The following is a 27,763-nucleotide window of genomic DNA, read 5'->3' on the forward strand; positions in this document are numbered from 1 at the left end:
AAGAGGTTTTGAAACATGACTCCGAGAGCACAGAAAGGGAACACTACAGTCACACTGGCCGTGGCCTAACCGCTCAGCTCATTCAAGTGGTTTGGAGGAGCCTGCAGTATAAACGGCCGACATCAAATTTCAACAATGACAGAAACAATTAGCTTTCACCCTGCCGGAATCGAAACAACAAACGACGATGCCTCGGCAGGACGACAAAAGGCTTGAGAAAGCTAATTTACTAATGAAAACTCAACCACCACGCCAATCACATGGCCATGAGCCCTTCGGCATCTCTGTTTAGACGGTACAAATGAGGAACTGAGCTTCAGCTTGCTTATCAATACAGGCCTTTTGTGAAGACATGCAGCACTATCGTCGTTAGCCTGTAGACCCTAACCGAAACCTACTTTCTCGTGCTCGTGGAGCAGCTGTGTGTGTGTGTCCTCTTTTGGCAAGAGCTCATTTAATAGAAGTTGCCGCGACAACCTCGAACGAATGGCGCACATTTAAACGGGTGTTTAAATTTCTCCACCACTCATCATCAACACCAAGCCCAACATTCACCACAGCTAGTCGTTCCAGCGACACCACTACAAAAGCTCGGCCGGGTTAGAAGCCTTCTTCTTTATGGTCGCTGGTTCAAAGTTTTCGTTCGTCATCAAAATTGAGGAAACTCGACACTAATGCACCATTTTCTGCTCGCTTTTCAGCACCTCGCCACGTCAACTGGGGACTTGAGCCTAGCAACGACAGCGATGCAGCGACACTCGAGCATAACGGGTGCATCCGTACCGACGTCGTCCGTTTCCACACCGACACCAACGCCTCCGCCACCGCTTGCGCCATCCGGATCCGGTAGATCCACCGGAAACGCGTGTAAAGCTGCGGCCACCGTACTATCGTTCGACTGCCAGCACGGCTCGTATCCTCGTGGTGATAATTATGCTGAGGTAACCTTTGCACATCGTTGACATATCTTACTTTTCGTTTGATGAGATTCCAAATATCGCATGGGACCTAAGACCCTATACCGGTGCTAGGAGTGGTTTGAAAAGTTAAATAGGACCGAAAAAAAGCGTAAAATATGGTATGGAAACTTTTTTGTCTTACTTCAATAATTAATCGTCATCGATATCGATAAGTGAAGTCCTTCGTTTGTAGGCATTAATTTACGGGAAATAGAATGGTTTACTAGTAATTGTACCAAAAGAGGTGGACTGGTAGTATTCCTATATCCCATCACCTAGATAAGAAATCGTTTTCTACCCGTAGTTCCGGTTCTCATGCTTCCCTGTGTCCATTTCCCTAATTCTACTCTGTTCTCAAAAGCAACTGTCAAACTCTATCACGAAAAGTAAAAACATAAACACTTGCCCAGCCTATGTCCTGGTCGATTTGTCTAGTGCTGAGCCCCTAAACGTCGGGTTCTTTATGTAACACCAGAGTGTGTGGGACTGAAGCGGGAAAGCTACACATCTGCACAAGCGTTGCCAAAAAAAAGAAATCAAAACTTTATCGCTTCGGATAGCGAATTGGAACTGAAAACCGAAGCACTTTCCCTTTTCCGATCCCTCGATCTAAGCCGGACGGCCGGTCGGTGGTCGATGGCTACCTTTGGTCATAAATTATTGGAGGCTTTCCGGGTTGATCGGGATTCTCGGTGAACCTAGCTTCCTTCGGGCTTCGGTAGACAAAATTTATTGACCGCACCATTTTGCGGCCATGGTTTTGGAGTATTATTTATGGAATGTCCTTTCGCTGCTCAGGATCCCTTTTTGCTCATTCCCGGAAACCGAATCCATTTCCAAAACGTTTGCTAGGAGCTAGGAATGTTATAGTAGGCGAGAATCGCGGCTCAAGGAGCACATCATGGACAAATGCGGACGAATTCCATTGGTATGTGAGGAAAAGAGCTTTCAAAGTTTTTTAGATGAAGCAGGAGCATTTCGTTTGCAAATTGGCACTCCATTTCCAGGATCCAGCTGGGTCTACAGCTGGTACTGGGATGGATGCATTCCTGAAATATCAGTGAACTTGTCCTGCTCGTTTCAGATGGTTCTATATTTAGATCGCCATCAATCTGGACAATGGTTGGGATTTTCTGAGAAATAACAGCATACCTAAACTTATTGATTGTACATATTGATTGTGCCTGGATGGAAGGAATCGATAAGCACATTTAGTAAAAAAGAATTGGTTTTTTTTCGTCAGCTTTTCAATGCATTGTTTGGGAGTAGTTTATACATTTTTATAAATTAACTTCTCGCGAAAGAGTTTCCTAAACCCAGAATGATACAGCTTATAATGCTTTTTGTAATCCAGCATAATTTATTTCAAAAAAAAACTATCGCCTTTTGTGTCTCTTGATGTCTTGCATGCTGCAAAAACATTAGTTACTTCTGGACTCTGGAGCCCTGGACTTTTGTAATAAAGCCAGATATTTCTAGTGTCTGGTGTTGAGTGCATGCGACTCCATTAGACAGGCTAGTATCTCGACGGATGAGATAAATTTTACTCACGATAAGGGTTGGCGAAAAGCATGCACAAACACATCGCGCACAAACACATCGCGTACTCGCCGTCAAGGAAAAACTACTACTTCTGGTTTTGCATTCCATTTATAGCCTTTTGAATATTACCGTGAACTTTTACCCTCCGGCTCTTTTATTCACGGTAATGGAATTTTTAATGCTTGCGAACGGGTTTTCGACAGCAAGGTAAACGAACACCAGCATGAGCTTTGAATGGAGGACTCTGGCGAGGATGCTGAATATGTTTTGAGTGCAATCCAAAAGTTTCAACAAATTTAATACCAACCTGAGCAAGGATTTTTTGAATAATAAGAATAATGTACGGCCGTATCCTGAAAGAAAATAGTTCAACCTTTTTAAAAAAATAATTGTTTGTTGCAAAAACCATTTTTATGCTATTTTTTCATCCTCAGCAATCAGTAACGCCACCATGTCACAGCAACCTTTTTTCACATTGGATTAAACCACCATATGTGTTTTGATATTTTCGAATTGTTTAGCACTCCATTCTCTATTATTTATGTCATTGCAGTGTGCCCATTATTATGTTCTATTATTTTTAGGTATTGAACCGAAATACCTTCCCGAGACCCTCGGTTCTGACTGCCATGCGCGTTCCTAGAAGGTTGTATAATATTTGTTTCATGAGATTTTTATTGAATGTCATAAAATGCACTCACCCTAGGGAAGCAATGGTCCAAAACACGGAATCGAACATAAAACAGCTGCTCTCCAGTGCAGAAGTTGGATCGAAAGAACAAACTCATACTCAAACGCTACAGCTTAGCAATCACAATTTGTTAGCCGTACACAGCACACGATCCAGAAATTACAAAAAGAATAAACACTAAGCTCGCAACACAAAGGTTCGAACGTGGTAGGATTCGATCCCGCAGCTCCTCATTTTTATCGTTACGACTGGCATCATTTCGAGCAGCTGTACTAAACTGGTTTTAGTACGGACGCAAAACATATCCTCGATCTTGAGGATACGCAGGTTTTAAATTGCTAGGAGAAAACAATACTGAGAGCAGGAAAACATCGACACTATTATTGTGTGAGAACGTAAAAATAAATTGAAGGCAGTATTTATTGACCTTCAACCTAGCCGAAGGGTATATAAACCTTTGGATAGAACTTATAGTAATAATTTTACGAACCACTTGCGGTCCCTTTGAAAGGAAAGTTAGTGTAGTATATATTGAGTGAATGCACAAAGCTTATCACCGCACGATAACTGTTTCGATTTGATAAACAACTTCAATACGAATCTATACACCGTAACAAAATAAAGCAGAAGAATAACCAAAGAATAAAACTTTGTGAAAAACTGAATGTATTCGTGCAGCACAGTACATTCTTTTTCCAAATCCATCTCATCCATTTTTCCGGAAATCATTACTTTCTGCAGATTGAGTTTTGGCTTTTTGCCTCATCATTATCCTTCCAAGCTTGATTTGTAATTTTTCTTCATCAGCAATCAGGCACAAATTTTATCCTTGATCCTTCTTTTTGACTACAAAAAATTATCCCGAAAGCCTCCGTCCTCTCCGGTTGTAAATTTAAAGATACCTCAAAACGGAAGCATCTGTAAACTGATACCCCAGAAACAACGGAAGAACCACGAAATGAACGGAAATTATACCAAAGGAGAAAGCATTACGAGAGTGAAAAATGACGAACGATCCAACTGCATGCTCCCGGAACCGGTGACACAGGGAGAGAAAACATGGAAAAATGGCAGAAGATAAAAAAAACCGCGAAAAACACGAAACATCATTGCACTCGGCCTCCAACGATGGGCTCACGAGATAGGATGGGGAATGCTGATGAGACTACCGCTTCTGCAGATGGATAAACAAGAGAATACGGTCGGCCTACGATGGCCTCGTCGGGGCATTTCATTCCAGCGCTCGGGAAGCATTTATTCTCTTCATTTCCATTACGGCACAACGTCATAAATATCCGCTCCATCTGGCGTAGTCAGACCATTTTTCTGCTGCCAACGTGAGAACCGACGGGAGGAACCGCTTCGGGATGCTCTGTTGTGCTTTTCCGGTCTGTTTTGCGGTTTTCCATGGCCGGGGACATTACCATTAGTTTGCATCTCCGGTTTCTAGGCAGCGCTTGGGTCGGTTAGCGAGGAGCTCGATCTCGGTGGCAGATGCGAGGTACAGATGCGTTAAATGTACCGGGACTGCCAGTTTGTCATCCTCGTTCCGGGAGCTCAACAGCTGCAGTTGCACGACGCAGGGTCGCTGGCTGTTGCAGAAGAGATCAGCGAGAAAAATGGATTCCCTTCACGGTCCGAACCCATTTATTATGTGATTATGGGACTGTCCTGTCGCAAAGCCTCTGATTATTAGTACCAGAGAATGCATTCTAAACGCAGTGCCAAAGGATCCATAAAAATGACACCGTTTCATGATAATTTATTGCCCTGCAAATATAATTAGTTTGCTCGTCATAATCACGAAAGTCGATTAATATTTCATTTCATTCATTAATAACTCGCTTATGTGATACATTGTCTAATGGGAAGCGAATTATATCATCCTTTGTAAAGCTCAATCATTTTCTTGTTTCTTTTAGTTTCTTAATCACAATACTTTGCAGTTCGTGCCAGCTATGAATTTCTTGCACATTTAAACCACCTCATCGTATCGTCTTATCTTTCTTCTACATTTGCAGGACGATTCGTTCAGCGAAGACATGATACCTCCGCCACCGCCACCTTTGAATCGACGTCCTTCCTACGGATACGGCTGCGTCGTGCAACCTGTTGCATCCGGCCCGGAACCGATGCACGATCTAAGCTCCCAACCGCCCACAGTAAACCTCGGTTGCGGCCACGAGCTGGACGCTAGTATGATTGGAACCGGAGGGCCCAGCTACACCGGATCCATGAATCAGCCGGATCTGTTCAACTTTGCCGCGAACACAAACGGTCCTGCGAGCTCCAGCACGTTAAAGTCCACGCTGAAAGCTTCCAAGCCGTCGACAAACGGTAAAACAACTTCCGGCTCTTCGACCACAGGGACGGACGGCAAGACGAAGCTGAATGCTCTCGAGCCGCTCCCAGTCATGATGGTGGACCTGATGAATGGAAACGCCACCGCACAACTTCCGAGTGCCAACGGAAACGATCCGGTCGGAACGAAACCATATCCGCCTTACTACTTCGACGATAATTATCTGCACCACCAATACTACTACGGAAATGACCGAGAGGACCGACTGGGTGAGCCTGGCTCCGAACTCCCGCTAAAAGAGGCAATGGATGCTGGCCAGCTGTATCTGTATCACCAGCACCACCATCAACACGCACCTCATCCGGATCCGGTCACCGGAGGGTACATTCCCAACTACGACGCACTTAACCTGCCCGCGAAGTACAACACGATCGGAGCAAACGGGGATTTGCCATTCTCGGGACACTTCTCCGGAGTTGCCGGCATTGGCCACCACGCGAGCTCCTGCAACATCAACCAGTATGCTGGTTCGGCAAAGAGCAACCTCATCGCCTCACATGACCATCACTTTTCCAACTCGATCAGCAACTTCAACTTCAATCCCTCGCAGTATTTCGGTTCGGGGTTGGATGCACCACCCGGGACTACCATCATTCCGGGCAGTTTGGGTGGCGTGATGGGAGCAGGAGATGGTTTTCCTTCGTCCTGCAGCCTCAACGGAACGCCCAACAAGCAACAGCCGCATCCGTGGAAACATCGGCAGTGCCCAAGCCGTGGCTCAAGCAGCACCGGTTCCGGATCATCGAGTAAGTACCGCGAACGACCGTTTTCCAAAGATAGTGGTTGAAGAAACGATAAGTATCGAGAATTCGAGGACACATAAGATAAAGCATCGACACGTGTGTCCTGGATGAGTAGTTGTGGCTAAGAATAATATCCTTTCCTACAGTAAGCATGAGTCGCAGTTGAACAGTTGCCCACAAAACAAGAGTTTACTCCAGAAACATTTAGAGACATCGTCTGCTTAGCTTAAAAGTTCTCACGGCACCGAAAGACTGCTGAAATATTGGCTTATTAAACTATCCCAGCCCAGGCTATGCAGATTGTGGTTCTGTGGTATCCTCCCGCAGGAATAGTCCGGGATTTGAGGTCATACCAGCATTAATATCCGCCAGTCGACCGCTAACGAATGATGCGAAATCAACAACTTTGTGTTTGCATTTGAATAGCCATGCTCGATTATGCAGGCATCTTTTCCCCGTGATTCACGCCTCGGATGTTGGAAGCGGACCAGCGGAGCCATAACTATTATGGTTTCTCTTCGCCAGGCGCCAAACTAACCACAATGTACACCGACACAGAATTCCATTGTGGATACAGGGAATGGACCACATTTAAATTTCTGATAAATTATTCATCACACACACACGCGGGCATCAGGGGCACACAACATATCGCAGCATAACACCTCCTTACACTGATGACTTCCGTAGATGTTCCGTAGATGGTTCGTACATTAGCTGTGAACTCTGCTGCCTGAATCACTTTCCGATGCTTGGTCGGGATAGGAAAGTGGTGTTTAACATTTATATCCGTCAAGTAACTGCTCTAAAAAGCAGGAAGTTGGCCGAACGCACTGGCACCCTGGCTCGCGGCTAATGAATGTACTTCAGAGACCGGCTCTGCGCCCGGTTGTGGGTAAATCTGTTGCTGGAATCCTTCGAAGCGCTCCTCAAAAGTCCACAACAACTTTTGCCCCTTCAACTGCGCTACTCAACCGGTCGAGAACCGACCCTAATGTCGTTTGTGATAAACGCAGACGCTGAGTTGGCAAAAACGGATGTAAAAGAGCAGCGGGTGAACTAACCGAAGCAGCGAGGGAAGCTGAGAAAAACGGACGCAAATTAACATCGTTGCAATTTAGTTCAAGCTCTCCCGAGCTCTGGCCTCCCGATCCTTTCGAATTCACTCCCGAGCAAAACTCCTGAAGTGGGGCCAGTGGTCCACTCGAGCCTTCAAGTTAGAACACTTTGTGCAACAAATAAATGCTAATCAGCGCTGGCGGAGGCATGCGAATCGCTCCATCGCTTGCCGGACACGCCATGATGGCAGAAAACCCTGCTGGGTGCCCTACGGAGGACTGCACAGCACGGAGCCAAGTATGGGCATCGTTGCATCCTTCGTTGGTGAGCTTTCAGACGCCTAATGGGCTGCTCGAAACACGAGGGAAGCGATAATTCTTCAAACAAACAAAAACATCGCATTTTAACGGAGTCAGGCGCAGCTGGAAGCGGGTTGATTTTACTTCGCAAAAGAATGACAGAATGGAGGGAAATCCGGCGCATACTAACATGCTAAAAAGGATTAATTGCGCTCCGTTGAATGAAAATGTATTTTTAGCATAAGTAAACACCCTGAAGCCGAAGGAACCGTGACGAAAGGCATCCAGAGCAAAGAGGATGTGAATTATGGCACTTTGTTCTTGGATCACGTCCTGCAAATTTGCATCTTATCTGATGACACAAGCAGTGGCCAGTGCCAGTAGATGAGGGTGCTGGATGTCTTTAGTCACGAGATTTTATTGCCTGCTCATGATCCTTCCAACGACAGATGTGCGAAGGTTGTGAGTCTACAATTGCTGGAACATCCTTCTTTCAGAGAAACATGATGTTTCGAGACGTCACACACCATCAGATTGCATCGACTTGCACAATGCGCATTTTCCATTGAATCATTTTTTCATATTATACCTTTCTTGCCGTCGTTCTTCATTTCTTGTTGATTATTTTTATTGGAACCTTCAGATGCATGGTTCACGGAGATGAAAATATATACTCTTTCTATCCTACGATACATCACGGTGGTGTGGCATCATTTCCACATCTCTGAGAAAACTAATCAAACATCATTTTCCATCACTCTCATCCACGACCGTCGTCCTTGCAGAGTGGGACCTCCCTTCGAGACAGTGGCTCGCCGTGACCTCCATACTGCTGATAGCCGGTGCAGCTGGAGTGGCCGTACCGCTCGCTCTAAAAGTCTCCACAGGAGCACCGCTAGAGGAACGGATGCAGGTCGCAACGCAGCTGCTGGATACAGTGCCTTTAATCGATGGCCACAACGATCTGCCATGGAACATACGGAAATTCCTGCACAATCAGCTAAACGACTTCCGGTGAGCAGCAAACTTTTCATCCTGTCTCTTTCTCTCTCTCTCTCTCTCTCTCTCCACTAGTGTGTGCGTGACGTTTCGTGCCATCTTCAAGTCCAATTAGTAACTTTTTCAATTTACCTTGACTTTTCCTCTTGCATTCACCGTCGATCCGTACGAGTGTCCTGCACAATTCCTCCTTGGACTTTGATCTAACGTACTCTTGTTGCTCCGACAGGTTTGATGATGATCTCAAGACGATAATGCCCTGGTCAAAGAGCGCCTGGAGCCATACGGATCTACAGCGGCTCAAACGGGGTCGAATAGCATCCCAGGTAAGGCTCGATTAAGGGCGTACACAATTTTCCTCACATTTTTTTTTTGCTATTTTCGTCCTTTCAGGATTCAAAAAAAGAACCGAAACGTTTATTCGAATCAGATATGAACTTTTGCCCACCGCCGTTGGTTTGTTGTCTTTAACCTCCCCACGGGCGTTCCGCATTTTAATCATTCATTCTTCTCAACCGATTTTGCCGTTTTGCGCGGCAAACTTTTCATTCAATCAACCAAAACTCTCGAAAAACCGCAACTTTTCCGTTGACCCTCTAAGCGGTTCGAGTGGAAAAGGTACTCAAAACGCGATGTACCTTGAGCAGTGTGTTTTTTTGGCCCCCTTTTTTTACTTTTCCCTTCCCAAAGTGAGTTGCTTCCTTCCTGCTCAATACCATTTCCTTTTGTGTAGAATTTGTTCGAATGCAATTTCCCGCCGTACCTTATTACTGATGTTGCTAGTTAAACTTTTACCTCGTGCCGAAAAATAGGAAGCAGTTGGTAAAGGGAGCTGCCGCACATGTTGACATTGTGTAGCTCTCGGGCACACGAAAATTGAGTTTTCTCTCCAATTTACTGGAACTCGGTTGCCGGGAAGACAAAAAAAAACATGGAACTCGCAACCGGTTCTGTATTTATCCGCACCGAGCACACTTCGGTATCGGCTGACGGCTGGAGTATTTTGTTTTTGTTTAATTTTTTTCCGCTTCTGCCAAAGGGAAGCATTCTTTGGAAGGGTTTTCTGCGCTGTTAGATGGGCGTTTGCGATGGGAAAAAAAGGAATGAGTAAATGCTGGTCCCAACATAACTCTATCTCAATGCAATCAAGGACGAGATTAGATTCCCAGAACGCATTCACTAAAAAGTGCTTTATTTTACACCGAACCGGTTCCTTCGCCGATAAAGGCGAGGTTTTCCTTTACAGTTTTGGGTTCACGCGAACGCATTATGGTGTGCTTTTTCAGTACACGAATGAGCAAAACCCATTCCGACGTTGTAAACCGGTGTACGATCACCGCAGGCGGCATGCAATCATGTGGGTTGTGGCAACAAATTATGGCCCATAAAAGAAGACATTTACGATCGATCATTAAATATCGCTACGGTAAAGCTGCGTTTGATCGGTACGATGCGCGTGGAAACCTATAATACCGTCCCTAATAAACGGTGGTGTGTGCAACCCGAACGAATTTATTCCCCGAGAAAACTGCGCACCAATTTACCCATTTCCCTCGCAATGCTCTGCCACGTGATTGCGAGTCGCGCAATCATCTTCATTTTCCATTCTATCGAGCATTGCGAAAGTGTGTAATCAACGAGCGAAAGCTTCCGCCCTGAAGCACTGGCGCTAGAACGGTCCCGGGAGATAATTTGGCGCACCTTTTGTCTGGCCGACCTGTCCCGGCGCTGATCCAAATCAAATCAGCCATACTCGTCAAATCCCTTCTTTACCCGAGCTGGGGCATGTTTTCACCTTACCGCCACGTCGATGCTAGTCTCTCGCTACGACCCTCGACCCGGCCATTTTGGAACGGACTCGCCCCGATCGCTCATCGGGGATGCTTTCGGGGTTATTAATATATTTTAAGAGCTATTAAACTTTATATCGATTACACCGGGGTAGAACAATGGGATGGCGCGTGCTATGCTCCACGCCGATAAAAGAACTGAATCGGGTCTCGCTCCCGATCCTTTACGCGCGCAGAAATTTTCAATCACGGATCACGTGGGGTCGCTGTACCTTACCATAAACGGGACGGGTACGGTTCCAGCGGATGCTATTATTTATAATTGAAATAAGGGCATAAAGTCCTGATTCGTTTATTGTTCCAGCCATCAGGCTGGTGGCAAGAATGGAACGAGCAGATGCTTCAAGCGCACAGGTAAAATGAGCTTGATCTTCAAATTGAAACTTTTTCGATAAGCTTCGGAATTACTCTCGCTGGAGTAGTTGAAGGTGCAATTTAATTTTAAGCTATTTTTTGTATTTCTTCATTTCGGAGCAATATTTACTAAGATAAATTAAAGCCATTTCAAGCATTCAACATTGAAGGACGATGATAATATCAAATTATTTCAGACACTAATGCTGCAGCTTCCGCCTGGTTTCACGTTTTCAGCATTCAAATTCAATTTCAATCGCCCGGGCAAGCTATATTGCTTCTCCTATATTTCTCAATTTGCCAGATCTGATAACACTAAGTGCCGATTTTTTAAATTAAGCCTCCGTAACGATTTTTCATCGATGAGCCGTTAGAGTGGTCTTTCAGCACCTCGATCCGTTCGCTCAACGGTTCGAGCAGTTTGGCTCGCATAACGTGTTTTTCTCACCAACAACCCAGCCAACCCATGTTGTGCGTGAACGGTTCCTTGCCCTATCCGAAGGTATCCTTGCGTAAGCGAGGTACGTTGGGAAAATAAATTATCGTAACCTTATCGCGAGGCGGTGAAAAAGCTACATCCATTAACATACATACGCCCAGTGTTGTTCAATCGAAATGGATGCAGGGAGGGATCGCAAAAACAATCTTAGCCAATTTTTTTTTTTGCACTCTCAAGAAACCAGAGCGAGGTGGGCGAGTGCCGTTGATTGAAAAATAATGTAAATTAATCTCGATTCCTTTCCTGTAAGAAGCTTAACGCTCCGTTCCGCTGATACCATTACACAAGCGACGGAATAAGGAAAGTGAGTGAAATAATATTAAAAAAAAAAAAGCAAACCGCGACAAAAAGGGCAATCCGTTGTGAAAGAAATGGGAAAATACGCGTTCCTTTCATCTCTCCTTCCGCCGTGCCGGAAGCGCCGATAGGGGCAGCACAAATTACCTTATCCCACAACACCGCAGCATGCCCGATCGACCGATGAACCGGAAGCACCCGGTACACGGTTGATAAGGAGCAATTTTATCAAACTTGCCATGGCCGTCTCGTTTGCCACCTTGATCATGGCTGAGATAAAAATAAACCGTAACAAGCCGGCGGGTGGGAAACCAACAGACGAACTCCCGAACGACCGCGACCTTCGAGACGAACGCGGCATGGAAATATTAATTTTCAGTCCACCGAAACGTTAAAGGATACAACCGCTTTGGAAGGGAACGTGCCGAAGACAGTACGTACCCGGATCGTGTTCAATTAATTCGATAACGTTAACCTTCGCTGGTGCAGAGAGGGCAGGTCCTTGGGCAGCCACCCTTAATAAGGTCACCCTGGAAGGGTCCTGTGGAACTTCTAAGTATTCAAGGAGCCTACTAAAAGTCACGAATTTACCTGCCGGTGGCCGGTGACTAGGGATTTCTAGCTCGATAGCGCACTATCGTTTCGCGGGGCGAAATTCCTGCTCTCGGAATGTCAGAAAAGGGCAAATTAACGATTTTGGTGGAAATACTCATTATCCTTTATTCCCCGAAAACGGGTTTAACCAGTTGCAAAGGAAACTTTATGTTGCTGCGTACACCCGCCCACAAGCATCGTTATCTAAAAGGGCAACCGAGGTAATTTAAAAACTTGTTCTAATCAAACAGTTTTGAAACTGCATGCAGACAAAGCGTTACTATATCACAAGGAAGCATTAAAGTTTGCTGAAGGCTTACACTTTAGATTTTATGAGCAAAACGACATGTACTTTATGAAGGATGCACTACGTTTTTTGCAAACAAGAAGACATGGCTGCCACCATGGTACTAACAAGGATACGTGGAAAATCACGAGCTCGCTTCTAATCCACTTATCGTATGCTTCAGAACATGGCACGGAGCAAGCGATCAAAGCACAGGGGCATATCCTAGCACGATGGTTTAAGTAATAGGCATTTGGCTGGGACTGAATTAATTAATTTGAGCCACTCGAACCGCAAAGCCTTTCAATGGACTTCTCCATTCGAGGATGTACGAAGGAGTATAATGGAATGATAACACCAGTTATCTGCACAGTGACTCCTTACCAGGAAACGAAGAGTCTTACTGTTTCAAAGCAGCCTTCTCAATTCAAAAGCGATTTTAATCATCCATGTGTAATTTAATGTTAAACGTGTCCTATCAATCGATTAGCTTATGACATCCTCGTCCACACGAACACCGGGAGGTAGTGAAGGAAATCTTACCAATTTCAACATAATTATACATCATTTCCACGTGAAGAGGAACATTCATCTTGCACCGGCTCTCGTTTTAAATCGATTTCTCATTTTCTTTTCAGTTTTGGGCAGCATACGTTCCGTGCGAGGCGCAGCACAAGGACGCGGTCCAGATCACCTTGGAACAGATAGATGTAATTAAAAGACTGACAGAACGGTTTTCCCCTCATCTGACGTCCTGCGCATCGGTGTTCGGTAGGTAACCGGTTGACCACAGATAGTTCTTGATGTCGTTGATTTTTCTAGTTATTACGGTCCATTACGGAAATTAAAAACCCATACCACTTCTTCTGAGCTGGTTGTCAAAGGGATCCGCGTGTCCAGGAAAATGTGGACATTAATTAATACTTCTTGTATGCTTCCATCCCACACAGACATCGTACAGGCACACAAAAACCGTCAAATGTGTTCATTAATCGGCGTCGAGGGTGGCCACTCGCTCGGCGGATCGCTCGGTGTCCTGCGTATCTACTATGCCCTCGGGGTCCGCTACATGACACTTACATCCACCTGCCATACACCGTGGGCTGACTCGAGCAACGCGGATGCACCGAAGTATGATGTCCGGCATGGTGGGCTTACAGCCTACGGCAAGGTAATTGTCTATTTTTGCATTATTTCCACCACGCTTCGTCCTTCGTGTTTTCGTACCACACACCTAGATGTTGGAATTCGTTGAACGGAGGCCGCATTGAACTGTTTTGGAAAATAATGCTCCCCGCTGGATCGGCTCGCCGGACCACACGGGCTTTCTAATCTGGTCGTATCCAAGTCCTCGTGGCGTTATTACAGACCAAGCGCACCACAGAGACCATAAAAGATAATTAAGAGATTACTCATGGCCGGCTGGAATGGTTCGTTCGGTGCGTTCGCGAGCGTTGCTTACTCTTTGTGCAGTTAAGCACCCGCATTTCATGGCCGATTCAAGAGCAAAGGGCCTGCTATCGCAATGCAACATCACGCAGGGCTACTCGGTTTGGGATGTTAACCAAAATCAGTCCTAAATTCACTTACGGGCTCTCCAAAGGGTGGAGTGTCCTTTTCACCGTCCGTTAGACACGTACCCAAAGGCTATGGTACAGCCATTCCCGGTGGAAATTCTCAGCTGTCCCTAAAGCTATCTATAAATACCCAAGATACGGTTCTCAGCACCACGGGTGTGGATTTCAATCGCACGAAATCAATGGTTCTAAAAGCCATACGATCCAGCTCGGAGTCGTTGTTTCGTGCTTTGCACTCGTGCAGTAGTGAGGGAATTTGAAACGAATTTTAATCCAGCATAGGCAATACCTGAGTACAAAGCGAATATTTAAACCTCAGTTAAATCAAGTGCGTTGCAAATAACAGAAAATATGCAAGAATTTTGCTGTTGAGCTGTACTTTCAGTGTAGTACAGCAGTCAATACCTTTGAAGGAAATTTGCTCAATTTCTCAGCCTACCGATGCTAAGGACATGAAGCACTAAAACATATTTCCAGCCACAGTAGATATTTTCCTTGTTAAAGTTGTTACCCGCGGCTGATTTGCAGTAAAGATAACATCAGAACGCCTACGTTTTGCTGAATAACCTAGATTATATTACCAACGTGCTCGCGTCTTTTGGCAAATCAATATTAATCTATAGGTTAATTATCAAGCGCCTACCGAGGAAAGCGCGAGGATAAATGATAGCAACGTGCCAACGGCATCGATTGGCGGAACGAAAATAAAGCGATCCAATTAATGATGGTCCTAATTTCAGACTGCTAGTTAGCGCCGGAAAATCGATTGAATAAAAACAACTTTTTGGAAAGTAATCGGATCGAGCGCAGGTATCCTGTAGCTCAATTCGCGGATCGGGTTTCTGGGTGTTGAAGCTGCGTAACGGGAATTGATGCCACATTTCGGTTTTACAAAGGAGCACTTTTGCATGCGATTTTGAATTGATATTTGTTTTTTATTGAGTTATAATGAATTATGATACATGCAGAGCTTAGCTAGGACCACACGTTTTTAAACAATTTTGTTTTTTGGATTCCAAATTCAATTCAACTAAATCATGGAACAATGAATGCTTTGAGTTAATTTCAAATCGTACGTATGTAGTTTTGGCGTTTGTTCATCTGCACAAAGCAATTAGCGGAAATATATATATCGTTTGAACACTATTCTTTCAATAAACAATCCACGGTTGATGCTGACTACCGATTGAATAGCGCTAGTTCGTAACGAGCACACAATGCCGTATGGTTCATAATTTCAAATTTTGCTAAAGCAATTGCTACACAGACTCTAGCGCTTATTGTATCTTCGCTTGCATGCCCGTACACAATACACGGAACAGGAAACAGTACGAACCTTCGTTAATGAACAACCGTTCAACATCGGTACATACGTTCAATAAAATTGCTTCGCAGGATACGCCGCGAGATAGATACACGAGCATGAACGGAATCGTTCAAAAAAAATTCGTCCTAACAGCAAAACCGGGTGAACCAACTAAATTGGCATCTGCCATGTGAGGGCAGGCCAACGTTCGCTATTGTGCAATGCCGTCCGATCGCCTCGGAATCGTCGTTTCATGCATTCGTTTTCTTGTCGACACAACTTTGGCCATGACGTGCCACGTCCAAACCATACAGGGCAATCAGAACTTGGCTGCTTGTTCTTTTGCTCCCGATCCGTGCCATACCATCGACAGCCGGTGCCTGATATTTGATACTAACTTTTCCCCCAAAGGAAACTTCTGGCAGCATTGCAAGCAACGATGGGTAACAAGAGTGGTGCCTTTCGATCGAAGGTAGCAATAATATTACGTACTATTACATCACTGAGAGTGTGTTTTTCTTTACTATCGTGTTATATTGGAGTTTAGTTTCAGTGGAAGTTTTCCGCTTGCTGTACAACAACGATTCAATTCTTGTTTTATTTATCCATTTATTTTATATAAATTATAATGCCAACAATTTTTTGTTTCAAATAATTTTTACCACATAAAAAATAATATCTTAAACGAAATTTAAAAAAAATACCCCAATCCTCTCGGATTATGTATTTGAGAGTTATGGCGCGAGAGGATTAAATGAGGACATCTTCCTGATACATTCTAGTGTTGCCATCGCCGTGTGTGTTTTTGGGCTCTGCACACATTCGGCTGGGAAATAGGGTGAGGGATGTTCCAAATTTTTCCAATTAAGATTTTGTCACAATGCAGTTATTTCGTTCAATGTCACTTTTTTCGTACTGCAGCGCGTAGTAAAAACGGGTTGAAACCTTGTCCGTGGTTATGTTCTTTTTTTTTGTTCCTCGAGCTTGTCCACTTTGGCTCCTCCTCATATTGGACACGAGCTAGTAGTTTGCAAGCGAGTGGGGGCAGTGCTTGTTAGTTGTCCTGTCGGATAACGTCATATCAAAGACAAGGACGAACGCGGTGCACTTCATCATCATTTCGCTGACGTACACCCCGCTGGCTAGGAGTAAGTGTTTGCATTTTCTAACCTATATTCGGAGGGATTTTTTTTTTTGAAAACTAGTTTTTTTTTCTTTTAAAACACCCGTCCACTTTCAGCTCCACCCGGTATTCCGAGCAGCCGGTTCGCGTTGTCCATTTCGGGGATAAATTCCCATTTGTATTCCAATTTATGTCTGATAACTTTTTCACTCATGTTCCCTGTTTCTGTATCTCGTTCTCTATTTTTTTTTTGTTTCATCCTTAACGACCTGTTTTCCACAATCCAATCTCCACCGCATCGAAACTGGGATCATCCTACGCCATCCACTTCTGCACACCTGCACACCCGGCGCACACAGACGATCGTTCGCGAAATGAACCGGCTCGGCATGATAGTGGACCTATCGAAGTCGTCCGTCGGCACGATGAAGGATGTCCTGGCGACCTCGCAGGCCCCGGTCATCTTTTCCCATTCGTCAGCCCACTCGCTGTGCAATTCGAGCCGTAACGTGCAGGACGAGGTCCTGGAGCTGGTGACGAAAAATCGCGGTCTCGTGATGGTGAGCTTTTACAACATGTATCTGCGGTGCAGCGATAACGCATCCGTGCACGATGCAGTGGGTAAGTGGAGCATGTTTTTTTCGTTGTTCATTTTTACATCCCTGTGTGATCCAGTTATCCGGTGCCGGCATGGAACGTGCCGTTCTCTCATCATTCTCATCAGCCGATTCCAAATCGCTTCGAACCATCCTTCACTGTCACTAGCCTGTCCGGTGATTGGGATAGATTGAGGCGACATCGTCAACCGCTGGTGCCGTTCTGCATGTGGTTTATTTGAGGCCCTGCGATTTACAGACCGGAAGTTGCCATTCCGTCGGTACGAGACTCTTATGTCCTCGTTTGCATTGGAAATTCCGTCATCCAGCAATGGAGGATGGTGATATCAATCGACAACCACAAACACTTCCTCACTGAAGAGTCGCAGGCAATGATGAACCACATAAGGGAAAGCGCTTTCATTACGTTTACCCGTAGGAAAGCTTGTTCCAACGACTGTCACCAGTGCTTAACGTTCGGATCACCGAACGGATTGGCATGGAGCAATGAGTCTTTCGATGGCTCACATGGTTTATGATCGAAGGGATCGTATTTTCGTGTATATAACATACCCTCTTTTTACCCTAAAATTGCTAAACTCAAATCAGGAGTAGGAGAGTACATGGAAAGTATCTCTGTCCAACATGCCGAATCATGCTTATCGGATATTGAAAAAATACGTTTTAATTGCTGATTGGCATGTTGATTTACAAGTTCTCATTTCAAATCAGGAACAAAGGGTTGGTCCTTGTCGGTCTGTACTACAGTTGGAATTGTGGGATTGTATTTCTAACAACAGAAAAATACAAAACGGGTCAGGAAGATGGAATCACCCATGGGTTCTGGAAGCTGAATAATGGCATCAGCAAGATTAAGGAATATCATCAACAGTACCAAGAGAACGTAAAATCGAAATACATTAAAATTTCATTTTATTATTGCTAAATAAAGGCCGATCATACATTAAGAGTTAATTCACTGCGATGCTAGACCCGTTTTCATTACTTCCTCATCTGCACAACCCACGGATGATTCATAACGTCTCGCAACGTGATGCGGGAGCTGCTGGGTATGCAGAGAAGCTGTAAAAGAGAAGAAAAAAAAATTAATAAAGCATAGTCGAAAGCCGTATAACCCTGCGAGACGGTACATCATACCTTTGAAATAAGACTAATCGCTCCGGAACTCATGTGCCGAGGATAGGTGATATCCAAGCGACGAATCTTGTCGTACGTGTTTTGCGTCGTTGGCGATTCAAACGGTGGGTTGCCGACGAGGAACTCGTAGCACAGAATGCCCAGGCACCACTGATCGACCGAATCGTCGTACATCTTGCCGTCCACCATTTCCGGTGGCAGATAATCGAGAGTACCGCACATCGTCTTTCGCTTATTCGAGTTTGTATGCGCGGACCACCCGAAATCAGCCAGCTTTATGTTGTCGTCATCCGTGAGCAGAATGTTTTCCGGCTTCAGATCGCGGTGGATCACGTTGTTAGCATGGCAGTAATTCAATGCATCGGCCACCTGGGAAATGTAACGGGCAGCACGGCGCTCGTCGAAATATCCCTTCGGCGCGGCTTTGAGCTGCTTGTACAGTTCACCCTGCGCGGCCAGCTCTAGCGCCAGATATATCCGACGCTCATCGTGGAACCAGGTGTACAGCCGCAAGATATGCGGATGTTTGAGGCGGGACTGGATTTCGATTTCCCGCAACAGCTGCTTCTCGACGTTCCATTTAGTTAGTTGCGATTTGAACATAACCTTCATTGCCACCATAAAGCCGGTTTCGCGTTCCCGGGCAAGATATACACGTCCGAATTTGCCACGACCAAGAGGGCGTCCGACATCAAAATCCTCCGTGGACCACTCGTACGGGTTCTCGTAGGCAGGATGGTGCAGCATTTTGATGGTTTTCATCAACACCTCCGAGTTGGTAGAATCACAATCCTGTCCATTCACATCAAATACTTCCATAATTAGCAAGTTATTCAACAAATTAAACAATTTTTCATTCAACAAAACACAAAAACGTTAAACGTTGCACCACTATGTCTCGCTTGGCTTGAGTTGCGCTCGCAGTTGTTATGGCAGTTGCAATCATTCGTTTTGAAAATATGTTTGACAGCTGTCAAACTACATTCTGACGTTCATTCTGTTCGCGTCGCGTATTTGAACTTAACAGGTTTTAAACAAATTTAATCATACTTTATAATACAAAGTTTGTAAGAAAAACCATACTTTAGTCAACACTATAGCCTAAAAATACTTAATAATACTACGACTACTTAATAACTGCTTTCTAAATTGACTGTAAAAAGTCGTCCTAAGAAGCATCGCCATCGCACTAGTAGCCTGAAAAATTAACATATTTTAACATAACAAATTATACACGAATCAAGAGTTTAATTCCACACCATCGCAATTCATTAAGGAATGCTAGAAGAAATAATTAGCCAAATTCAATTTATACTTTGGATCTTGACGGTAGGCTTTCCTAGGCAATTTATCTCGCTCACAGAAAACAAATTAAAATGCTAAAAAGAAGATTCAATTTTGTCTAGCTCAAACCGATGGTATCGTTCGAGTCGTCGCCTTTAAGGATTAAGTTATCCCGGTAGAAGAGATTAAACTGAAACAAACATAAAACCAAACATTTACACGCCTAGTCTAACACGTGGGACGGTTGTGAGGCGCACATTTCGAAAACCGCATAACGCGGCTCGACGGAATTTCAGCCTAATAATATCACCGAGAAAGCGGAGCAAAAAAAAACAACCGTTTGCCTAAAAAAATACTTCCCGCATTGGGAAAAGGTCCTTTTCACTCGCTTCTTCTTATGGAGTCACGCTAGCGTTCGTTAACTGGAACTGCTTAGCATATAAAAACGATTCCGAGTTTTGTCGCTGTTTGCATAGTTGCCGTTCCACGCGCGCCAGATAAGTGACACTTTTCGCTGTCCAAAACCACACACCGACGTCGTCACCAGAGAATGTCGGCCTGCGGTAGGCGCGGACCGGGTTGTGATAACCCACATCACGCATCCTTCGCGAGAACCACGTGGGAACACACCGCTCTGGGGGGGATGATTTTTTCATGCCCATAGCAGCTTTTACGAATGTGACGCTCAAACACCGTGACGGCATCCGGCTAAGGCTGTGGGCCAATTTCTAAGGTGTAAAATCCCTTGGGAAAGGCGGGCAAAGTTTTTTGAACCACCAGAGCGCAAAAGGCTGCTACCTTCGAAGAACCGTTTGACAGCAGGTGTACCGGGAAAATGCTTCCACGGCTCGAGTGCGCTCTAGCGCTAATCGTTCCAGGCCTGGTTTCGACGAATATTATCTTTAAACGAAGCTGCTGCATGTGCGGTAACATGCGGGAGCATCAAACGAGCACGCTAGAACAGAAGCAACTTTAATTTTATTTTCCCGAGCGGTGTGCAGCTAATTACAACAACCACTCAAGTGGGTCAGCACTCTGCTTCCCAGCATCATCAGGGGGAAAAATGAAAAAAAAACTTGTTTGTAAGCTTTGCTTCCGAAAACCGAGCGAGAATATGCTTCATCATTGTACCGGAGCAAAAATACCATACTAGGATTTCCACAGCGTTTTAATTCTATTCCTAAGAATTTACGGTGTTGCGGAGTAATTTTTGTTATTACTTTTCCATGCTTATGGCGCATTTTGTCTTTCGTTACAGCCATAAAAATGGGACAGGAAAAAAAAACAACATTAAACTTCCGTCCCAGCGCGGCCTGCTATGGAATGCCTTAAATCCCTTCGGGAATAACAATTTTGTGACCACGCTCTAAATACTAGGGATAAAGATAAACGAGGAGCTAGCGCACTAAACTCGCATTTTCGGTGAATGGTACCGAGCATCCTGTGGATATAAATCCCGTCCCGCCAGGACACGCCACCACAGTGACGGCGCCGGGATTTACCTAATAACGCTCTCTTTATCCCTTTAAATACAATAAAATTAAGCGCAGCACCTGTTGGCGGTTTAGTCAAGCCTCGCAGTAACGCTCGCAGCGCTTGACCCAACGCGTGGCCATGCTCACGTATACGTATTTACCCCAGCGGGCTTTGCTAAACAAATTACCGGACCACTCACGCCATGAAGAAGTAGCCCTTGTGTCCTGCCATTCCGCAGACTCGAATGACAAGTTTTAACCGCTCGAGTTTTGCGACTTGCCTTGCTTGCCGGCAGCAGGCAGGGGATTTACGGATTTTTGTCTGAGTTTTCCCTCCTCGGGGAGCACTTTCAAGGACTTACGTCCTGGCCATCGAAGCTCCACGTCGGACGGATGACCGAAGGGCGTGATCCTGCGACCGACAGCCTGCCGCCTCGAGAGGAGTTGTCACAACAATTCATTCCGTAATTACAGCGTTGGTCCCAGGACACCCTCCGGGGCTTTCGGTTCGCCCATCCAAAGACATCCTGCCACGACCCACGGGCCGATGATGGCAATAATATTTTACTTCACAACTGCTGTTTTGTTTTTCTGCCGTGTTTCTTCTCGAGCCCCCAGCTACCGGTCTTGTTCTGTTGTGCTTTACTGCCCACGGCGAGATGCCAGAAATAAAGATGAAATACCAACAAATGGGCAACGAATCGGAAACAGGGACACCGGGAGATGGGAAGGATTTTCTCCATCCCAGGCTCGAAGCTGCCCACCCGGAAATGCAAACACGCCCGGAATTTTTTCACACCCGCTCGGGACCACACCATTACCACCACTTCCGGTGGGAGGAATTAGAAAGGGAATGTTTTAGAATGATGTGTCTTTTAATTAAAATTTTACGACCTTCCGGGCTGGGCTGAAAGCCGGGTGAATTCGTTGGATGAGCGCGAGCCAAGTTTATGGGAATCGAAAAAGGGCACGGCAGCCGGATTCTTGCCGCGGCAGGCTAGGAAATTGTACCCCCCAGCCCCGATTCCTTGCGATGGGAAGTTTGGCCGAAAATGCTTCGCCAATTCCCATCGCAGGAACTCCTGCGATTTGGCAGGACGCCCGGGATGCCGCACAGATACCCAAACGACAGCTGCTGGTTCCCAGCCGAGGAATGCCCTGCGCCACCCGGGAGTGGTGTGATAATTTGTTTTGATAACTGAATTAAAAGTCAAATTTAGATTTATGCCGTCCGATATCAAATTATTGGGATGCGTTCTCGCGCCGTCCGTGCTGCGCTGCCGTTGGCCAGTGGCCGTGGGCGGTTTTTGGAGAGGATGGGGGCCGTATTTAGCAAAGTGATTTTTATTGCCATTTTTTGCTTGCTTTATCATGCCGACGGGTCCACCGACGGGACGGCATTATTTCCGTTAATTGGGTAGAGGAATTAAATTTCAACCGAACCCATCCACCCATCCCAGGGCGCTCGCGGAAGTTTTCCCATTCACCGTGCCCATGGAATGGTGCCGTTCGCGTTTGAAGTCCGGGAAGCGTATCGGTCGTAATGATTATTGTTCCTTTCATTGGAATTATTATTCAAATCATGAAAACGAACCCACTCCACGACCACGGATGGCAGCAGACACGAGCCTATGCGGTTCGAACCGGTAAAGTTATTCGGAAAATTCCGACCCACCGATGGCGATGGAAACGGCGATAATGATCTCGCATTCACGGGACGTCCGTCATAGCCCGTAAAAACGATCACATATATATTTTTTAATTACTTACATGTTGCAGCATACGCGCACGAATGTGTTTATTTTTTTACATCCAAACAATATGAGTGCGTTTCCATGGCGACAAAGGCAAATCAAGCGTAACATAAACGAACGAAATACGTCACGATACGCGGAATCATATTCGTTCAACTATTTATGCGCGTTCCCGTTACAGTCGGCATTGAATATGCTAAACGCATTCTCCACCATTCGCGCGGGTTGCATTATTCATGGGCACCGAAATGTGCACAAAACGATGCGCAAACGATGCGCAGGTACGACGAACCCATCGATGCACTTCAACGTGTTCGTGTGGTGCAACATCGAATAGGGAAAACGGACGAAAAAAAAAACACCCTTTCCAATCTATTCCAGCTCCACACTCTCGACAATCTACTTCATCGCCTCTTGCATTGAAGTGGCCGTTTTTTTTTTATTTTGTTCGAGTGCACCTTTCAAGCCACCACTCGTGCTGCGATGCTGACGGCTGCAGGATGCGGCCACAAGTATCGCAATTTTACCGCCAACTTCAGCGAACTGCAGCCTGCATTCGGGTTGCATAAACTTTACCACCCCAACGGGGGCTTTTCCAAATTTTCAGCACCGTGCCAAATTCTCGCCCGGAGGAATTTCCCGGAGGAGGAAATTTGAATTTTTTATGCAATGAAAATTTAATTTCCCCCAAACTTTCCCACCGATCGTGGCGTGACGGTTCGGTTCGTGATTTTTTGAGCTGTCCCAACCACCGCTCCAATTAAAGTATCCGCTCTCGTGGTATCGGGGTTTGGACCCGGATGTCGATCATCAAGTTGAAGAGCATCGCATTATGAATAAAGTAGATGAGGATGCAAGAAATATAAAACTCATCGCAAATTGTATTAGGCATGAAAATCAGATTAACCCACTTGCAGTATGTTTCGTGTGCCAGCTTTCGAACGATTATTCATTGCCGGAACACTTGGAAAGTTCGTCCAAATCAACGCTTGTGTCTCTTAGCTGCAATGAAATCAAAAAGCGTGCATCAAAAAAGCGAATACCGGTTGCTTCATTGCTTATTCATAGGCAGCTGCTTTAAATTGCTCTTTAAAGCAGCCGGCCTTTGCCCGTTGCCAGACGTCCTACGCCTAAAAGGCCGTTTGCCGGTGACACACACCCACCCGAAGGACACCCGAAGGTACACTCATTCTGGCACCTTGTTTCTTTTTGTTCTTCTACGCCTCTCTTAACCCACACCCTTGTCCGTCTCCAGACAAGGCAAGGACCAAAAGGCAGCAACAAGCTAATACATCTTCCCGGTGACATTTATCGATGGCAAGGTTATATGCATATTCATGCGGTCGGGCATGTCCCTTGTCCCACAAGTGGCAAGCTGGTCGGCTGGCACGGTCCGGCTTTTGCGTCTGGTTAAGAAAAAGGGCTCCCGACGAACCAGGAGCAACCATTCGCATCCTTAAGGCGGTGCTTTCTGTGATCAAGCGAACCAAGCGCAACACCGATGCTGGCCAGGGAATTGTCCTGTGAGAGGCGTAAGCCAGAAAGCTCGATTGGAATCGTAACCTTCGGGTTTTGTTCGATTTTTCGTCTGCTTTTCTGGTCACTTCTTGGAGCCATCTTGGTGTCCATTAATATTCCAGACGATGACCAAGGGTTTTCGTGCTAGACTGCTCTTTGAATACTCCGTGCTTCGTGCTGCATGTTACACCAAAAACCCTGGTCTAGGCACTCCGAGCTAGTTTTATTTATTTATTTTTACTTAGACAGCAAACACAATCCAGCAAATCCACTTCCAATTTTCTCATCCAAACTGTGTGTTGTTGATATTTAGAGCACATCACGGGTCCGTCGTTCATCCGGGAAAGTGCAACTGCACGTGCACGAAAACCCGACCCCGGAGCTGCAGCTTTGCCGCTCAGGGACGGCATGCAGTCAGCAGAAAATCCTCCGCTTTATTGCCGTTATCTAGCAGGGGGTCCTGTTGCGCTGGAACATAATTACCCTGCGCGCGAGCAGCGCAACTATCCGTGCCGGTTGGATGCGTCGTAAAATTTACGATTCAGCTCGAGCACGGGAAAAATCAACGAACGGAAAACGAATGAGCAAAGAGGCACCAGTAAAGGCACCTTTCAAGGGCACTTGTTTGAGTACACATTTTCCCAGTAACCCTTACCACGCGGCCACGTCGGTAAGCTTGCCCGGGTGCGCCGGGAGTGCATAAGCAGAGCGATTCCCGTTGGAGTGGAGCTGACGCTGGGAAAACATCACTCACACAGCCACACTCAGAAACCCGGACTGGCTGGGTCTGAAAGGCAACCGACAGACGCTCACTTGAAGCTTCCGGGTGGGGAAAGAAAATGTTTTTTTTTTGTTGCTTGCACACTGTGGGAACGAGACCGCAATGGTGGGTTTTTATCATTGCTCTCTTTCATGCTTTTTCCGCTCGCACTTTCGTGGCAGCCCAGCCACGCTTTTTTGTGCCTGTGAAAATTCCGTTCACAATTCTGTTCGCTTTCGGCATTCATCGAATGGGCTTCTTATCAGTAGTGCATCGAATGCAAGTACCTATGAATGGTGGTGGAGAAGATGTCGCCCGGTCGGTGGGAGTGAGAAGTACCAGGAAAACCACTTCTTCTCGGGCGGACGAAATCCTGTCGCCTTTTGAGGCGGTAGGAGTTGTTGCCATGTTTGCTCAACACGCCAGCGGAACCGCGGTCGACGCCAGGACCGTGCACTTCGGATGACGAGTATATTTGCACAAGACTCACACATACACACACGTGTATACTTATCACAGTACTCGATGCACTTGGTGCGCGTCTCTACAAGGACCTTGCCACTTAGCTCTCGGACGACAGTGGGATGCTCGTTTGCTCGTCGGCACCATTTTCTTTTTCTTCGAGCAGCACACAAGAACCGGTAGTCTACGGTGCAGGAGCTCGTGTGCGGATGGTGTATTTTTCTTCGAACGAAGCTCACTTCAAAGTGAAAATGGAGCCATTTTCCAAGCTAGTTGGCGTGTGCGATACAAGAGAAAGCAACACAAAAAACGAACTGTACCGTGCAGCATGCTCGTTCTGACGGCGTGACCTCAGATAAAAAGTCGCGTGAAGAGTGGCTCAGGTCGAAGCGATGAATGGTCATTCGAAATGCATCGACTAGCACTTCGACTTTCTTCACGGAACGCTCTTTCTCTGACCTGGTTTTGCTTCGATTCGCTTTTTCCAACACAACCGGTGTGTGTCTTTATTCCTTGTTAGTACCCAACATTTCACTCGTTTTTTCAACTATCGATGAGAGAACAAAATAACGCAACCGTCACTCGATGCTTTCTAAAGAAAAAACCGCAAGGACACTCGGTGCTGCTTCCAACTGTCACGATGCGTACCATTCGGAGCTAGCTGGTGTCCAGTTGGCGTTGTAATGCGTCGTGATCGAGCTGCACAGGGCGATGAGATGAATGACGCTTCAAAGCCTATTACGGGGATGATATTTCTCGCTCCAGTTACTTCTCCGATCTAATTTGATTTTCTTCTTCTCGTTTCATGTTTGCCACCACCCGGCTTGTTGTTTTCCGTCACTGACACGTTCGAAAAACACAAAAAAAAACACCACAACCAAACGATAAAAACGAACGCCATCTGTCATCGTCGCAGCGCATATTAATCACATCAGAAGAATCGCCGGCATCGATCACGTGGGGCTCGGTGCGGGCTACGATGGAATTAATCAGTAAGTACACGCCACCCCACAGGTGACACGTGGATGCGCCGCGAAAGGTTGGGTTTAATTTATAGCATGTGAGATTTAATTAATTATGCCTGCCGCGGCTCATTACGGGCCCGTGTGCCGGGAGTTTGTAGCAGCATTGTGATGTAAAATTAACTTCAATAATAGTATGATTTATTTCGGGCGTGAACGCGCTCTGCGAATGGTGAAAAAAGAAAAAGAAAAACGTGCGTTTAATTAACAGCGGCTTGTTGACAACGAGGCCCTTTCGTTTACGTTTCAAATTAGCTTTTTTGTGTTCGGTCGTTGCACAAACGTTCGTGCTTTCGGTGTAATATTTGACCTTATGCTTCCGGGGCACTTACCCTTGAGTAGCATCACTTCACTCTGCTCACTTGAGAAACTGATTCCCTCGCGAAACTAGCTGATTAAACGCACCAGCACTTCACTTGAGCTGAAGACCCCCAATGACAAGACTGCACGCAACTGGCTCCCCTTGGGGTGCTTTTGCATTGCCATAAAAAAGCACTAAAGCGCAATAGGACACTTGCCGTCACGAGTGGCAGCCTTCCGCGCCCGACGCCATCGTTTGACAATCTTCTGGAAAATTTATCTTGAAAGTGTGCCGGGAAAATAAAACTCTCGGCAAGACGAAACGGGCCGCCCATAAATTGGCTCATAGCTCGGCACGCAGCACCAGTGCCAGAGTTCGGCGTTCGTTTAATAGCTGCAGGGAGAAAAGTCTGCCAGGCGTGGTACAACAACGCCCTCCTCGAAAAGAGGGTGGAGAGACAAAAAAAAAGAGCGATCACCCCATCAGGCCCATCTCGACGGGGCCTCGTATGGGCTCGCCCGATTAAGGTGGGGTGCTATATTATCCGTTTCTTCCCTTTTCGTTGTTGTTTATTGCCGGCTTTAAAAGGGCGAGAAAACCCCACTCTCTCAATCTAATGCATCGTACACGTATCTCTCTTTCTCTTTCTCTCCTACAGCACACCGCACGATCTCGAGGATGTGTCGAGCTACCCGCGTCTGTTTGCCGAGCTGCTCGGCGATGGCTGGACGGTGGAGGAGCTGGAAAAGCTGGCCGGCCGCAACCTGCTGCGAGTGTTCGAGGAGGTGGAAAAGGTGCGCGAAAATCAGCGCCTTTCAGGCGTCCGACCCTACGAGGACATCCCGCCCGTGCTGCGACCCGACGAGCACGCGAACTGTTCCACGAACAGTTAA

The 27,763-nt window shown here is 46.0% G+C and overlaps 2 protein-coding genes across 2 annotated transcripts; one reads left to right on the forward strand and one right to left on the reverse strand.

Annotated features, from left to right (window-relative positions):
- The first annotated feature begins 746 nt into the window (after window positions 1–746).
- On the forward strand, window positions 747–27,763 carry LOC128722592 (uncharacterized). Its single transcript, XM_053816265.1, has 9 exons — window positions 747–941; window positions 5,214–6,300; window positions 8,441–8,669; window positions 8,884–8,980; window positions 13,173–13,305; window positions 13,485–13,705; window positions 16,900–17,161; window positions 26,464–26,539; window positions 27,529–27,763. The coding sequence occupies exons 1-9, from the start codon at window positions 747–749 to the stop codon at window positions 27,761–27,763; spliced, it is 2,535 nt and encodes an 844-aa protein (XP_053672240.1).
- On the reverse strand, window positions 18,139–19,113 carry LOC128722593 (aurora kinase B). Its single transcript, XM_053816266.1, has 2 exons — window positions 18,295–19,113; window positions 18,139–18,219 (listed from the first exon to the last, which is right to left on the reverse strand). The coding sequence occupies exons 1-2, from the start codon at window positions 19,111–19,113 to the stop codon at window positions 18,139–18,141; spliced, it is 900 nt and encodes a 299-aa protein (XP_053672241.1).

This window comes from Anopheles nili, chromosome 3, assembly GCF_943737925.1.
Source record: "Anopheles nili chromosome 3, idAnoNiliSN_F5_01, whole genome shotgun sequence".
Classification (NCBI taxonomy): Eukaryota; Metazoa; Arthropoda; class Insecta; order Diptera; family Culicidae; genus Anopheles; species Anopheles nili.